The 3,294-nt window shown below is 34.2% G+C and overlaps 1 protein-coding gene across 1 annotated transcript in view; it reads right to left on the bottom strand.

Moving 5' to 3' along the window:
* The window catches only part of LOC144237342 (protein diaphanous homolog 2-like), a 522,961-nt gene that overhangs the window by 468,666 nt on the left and 51,001 nt on the right, over nt 1-3,294 (bottom strand). The window contains exon 5 of the mRNA XM_077770998.1: nt 2,226-2,465. Coding sequence (XP_077627124.1) covers nt 2,226-2,465 — 240 coding nt within the window. The remainder of the gene's footprint in view (nt 1-2,225; nt 2,466-3,294) is intronic.

A 3,294-nucleotide genomic window follows, 5' to 3' on the forward strand; every position in this document is an offset into this window, starting at 1 on the left:
GCTCTGTGCTGTATAGAAAAACTTTTATTTGGGGCGCCTGGGTGGTTCAGTCGGTTAAGCGTCCGACTTCGGCTCAGGTCATGATCTCAGGGTTTCTGGGTTCCAGCCCCGCGTCAGGCTCTGTGCTGACAACTAGCTCAGAGCCAGGAGCCTGCCTCAGGTTCTGTATCTCCCTGTCCTCTTTGACCCTCCCCTGCTCATCCTGTTTCTCTCTCTCAGAAATAAAGAAAACATCTTTAAAAAATTAAAAAAAATAAAGTGCACTTCTCTTAAAAAAAACAAAGAAAAATTTTTATTTGACAGGTAGATGACAGGAAGAAGTTTCTCTCCGAAATATAAGATGTAACTATAAAATTCTTCTGTGAGGTTAATATAATCTTTTGTTTCTTATGTATGAATGACTTAATCATTCTTGCTTCAATAAATAACTTCACGTAATTAATTGCAATAGTGTGAAATTAAGATACTTAAAAATTTATGTATTTATTCAAATACGGAAAGTTTGTTTTAACTGTCTTTTTTATAACAATCCAATGTGAAATAGGCTTACAATATAAATTTCCAATGATATTTTCTTTTAGTTTACAATATTTTTATAATCACTCACCAAAAACACTCCCTGAAGATTCATTCACTATGCACATAACATATGCTCAAAACAAGTAGCATCTTAGTAGAGATGACTTTATTAGTACTTAGTATATGGTATACAATACAATGAAAATGTATTAAATGTTTAGATTTATCCTATAAATCGGTCTATGACCTATCCAATTTATTACAAGCATTGGTTTATTCTCTCTGGCATTATTAAATAATTTCACATGTCCCCTAATATCACAAGAAGAGGGAGTAATAACACTTTTTTTTTTTACCAAGTCTAGCATTCCAGATGATCTTTCCTATCTTCCTGGCCCTCTTTCCTTACACCCCTCAAAAAATAAATCAGGAGGGGCGCCTGGGTGGCTTAGTCGGTTAAGCGTCCGACTTTCGCTTAGGTCATGATCTCACGGTTCGTGGGTTCGAGCCCCACGTTGGGCTCTGTGCTGACTGCCAGCTCAGAGCCTGGAGCCTGTTTCAGTCTGTGACTCCCTCTCTCTCTGACCCTCCCCTGCTCACGCTGTGTCTCTCTCTCTCTCCTAGAAATAAATAAAACATTTAAAAAATAAATAAATAAATCAGGAGTAAACACATACAATTCCATTATACATCCTATTATCTACAAATGTTATTCTTTGCCTATCTGGGTTAGAACTACCAGAAGCAAATCACTTTTGATACATATTAAAATGCTGCTCCACATATATGTCATGTACATCTATTCAATGCATGAATAGAAAAGAAATTTATATCCACTCCTACATTCGGGATTCTTGTTATAATATACTTCAAGAACTAACATTCTGTAATGTTTTAAGATGTGAGAAGAAAATAAAGTGAAAGAATGGTGAGATGTCAAAGAGGGATTGCTGTTTTTCAGATTTATTTTCCTTTCTAGCTTTCTCACAGACCTTCACCTCAGAGTCTATTCATCTTTCTCTTTGTAACAGACAGAATTTGCCCTTGAATAAGGTGATTCGCTTTAGCCTAGAAATGAGCATACACAATCACCTCTGTGTTTCTCTGTTTCTTTACTTCTCTAAAATCTCAAAAATAATGCTACAAAATGACTTGATGAAAACAATAAGATGACTGTCATTTGATTTTTTTTCAAGTTTTAGTTAGTGGACTAGATATCTAGTATAAACTTAATTAACACAACCGTGTTCTACAATAAAGAGTTTTGTTGGCATAGACTAGAATAAGCAAAACATATTTAAAAAGAAGTTTCTGGCTACTTACCTCATTACATTTAGCTCCTCAAATACTTTTCGGAGAGACATAAAATAAGTATAAGGGGACTGAAATACAAGATTGCATCTACTTTATAAAAGGTAATTTTTTTTAATTTACAAACTCCCAGTAAGATCTGATGAGCAAGTCTAGTACTAGACCACAAGAGGATCTGCAATGTCTTTGAGATTTTACTACACTAAAATTAAATAAATAAATATAGATAGATAGATAGATATAGATCTGTTTTAATTGAAATATAATTCACTCATCATAACATTCACCCTTTTAAAGCATACTTTTTCTTTTGGCTTTTGTACCTTTCCATTTAGAGTGACTCCTCTCACAGATGAAATTATTATTGTAAATTAGCATTAAAAGTGTTATCTTACCTTACAAAGGAAGTTGATCTTAAAACCCAAAGACTGGGCATTTCTCGAGCCTGAGTTCATGTAGTTTCCAACCAAAAGGACTAACTCTAAAAGTCTGTTAAAGCTTTCGCTTTTCTTCAGTTCTTCACAGGCAAGAGTTACTGCTATGATGCTTGGTTTGATGTTGTTTACATGTTCTTCAAATGTGAGCTTGAAAAGAATGCTATTGAGACGAGGCCGCAACATTTTCACTGAGCTCATCTGTAAGATAAGAAATACTCTATAAGAACATATATATATATAGGGGCGCCTGGGTGGCTTAGTCGGTTAAGCGTCCGACTTTCGCTTAGGTCATGATCTCACAGTTCGTGGGTTCGAGCCCCGTGAGGAGCTCTGTGCTGACAGCCAGCTCAGAGCCTGGAGCCTGTTTCAGAGTCTGTGACTCCCTCTCTCTCTGACCCTCCCCTGCTCATGCTGTCTCTCTCTCTCTCTCTCTTTCTCCTAGAAATAAATAAAACATTAAAAAAAAAGAACATATATATAAAGCCTGTTATTTCATTCTCCAATAGATATAAATTTTTAGATTGTACTGTAAAATTTCCACATAAAATGAATTCTCTATGGGTCTTAAAAATATTGTTTTGGCTTGTTTTTGAAATTCCAATGGAATATTTTAATCAAAGTTTTAAAAAGTTAGCTGCTCAGTTTTAAACAAATCATCCTTATAAGAGTAAAAAAAAAATTATTGAAGCTAAATATCTGCTATTCGTTACTCCTATAATCATTAGTCATCAATACCATTTAAACTGCCAAAATTTTGTCCCTGAGGTAAACTATGAAAATTTACTAACGTGAAATTAAATTTGAGTGAATAGTTTGGCCACAGATAAAAGACGTGCATGATAACAGAAAATGTAAGTAGAACCACATTTCCCAAGAAATCATCTATGACTATGTTGTTTGAAATCAGAAGACTAGGTCTGATTGAGCATTTAATAATTTTTAAACCTGTGATTTCTATTCATCAAATATATAAAATATTTATATATGCTCTAAAGAATTTTTTCTACTTGAAAAAAATGTTGATGCT

This window comes from Crocuta crocuta, unplaced genomic scaffold (assembly GCF_008692635.1).
Source record: "Crocuta crocuta isolate KB4526 unplaced genomic scaffold, BGI_CrCroc_1.0 scaffold912, whole genome shotgun sequence".
NCBI classification, from domain to species: domain Eukaryota; kingdom Metazoa; phylum Chordata; class Mammalia; order Carnivora; family Hyaenidae; genus Crocuta; species Crocuta crocuta.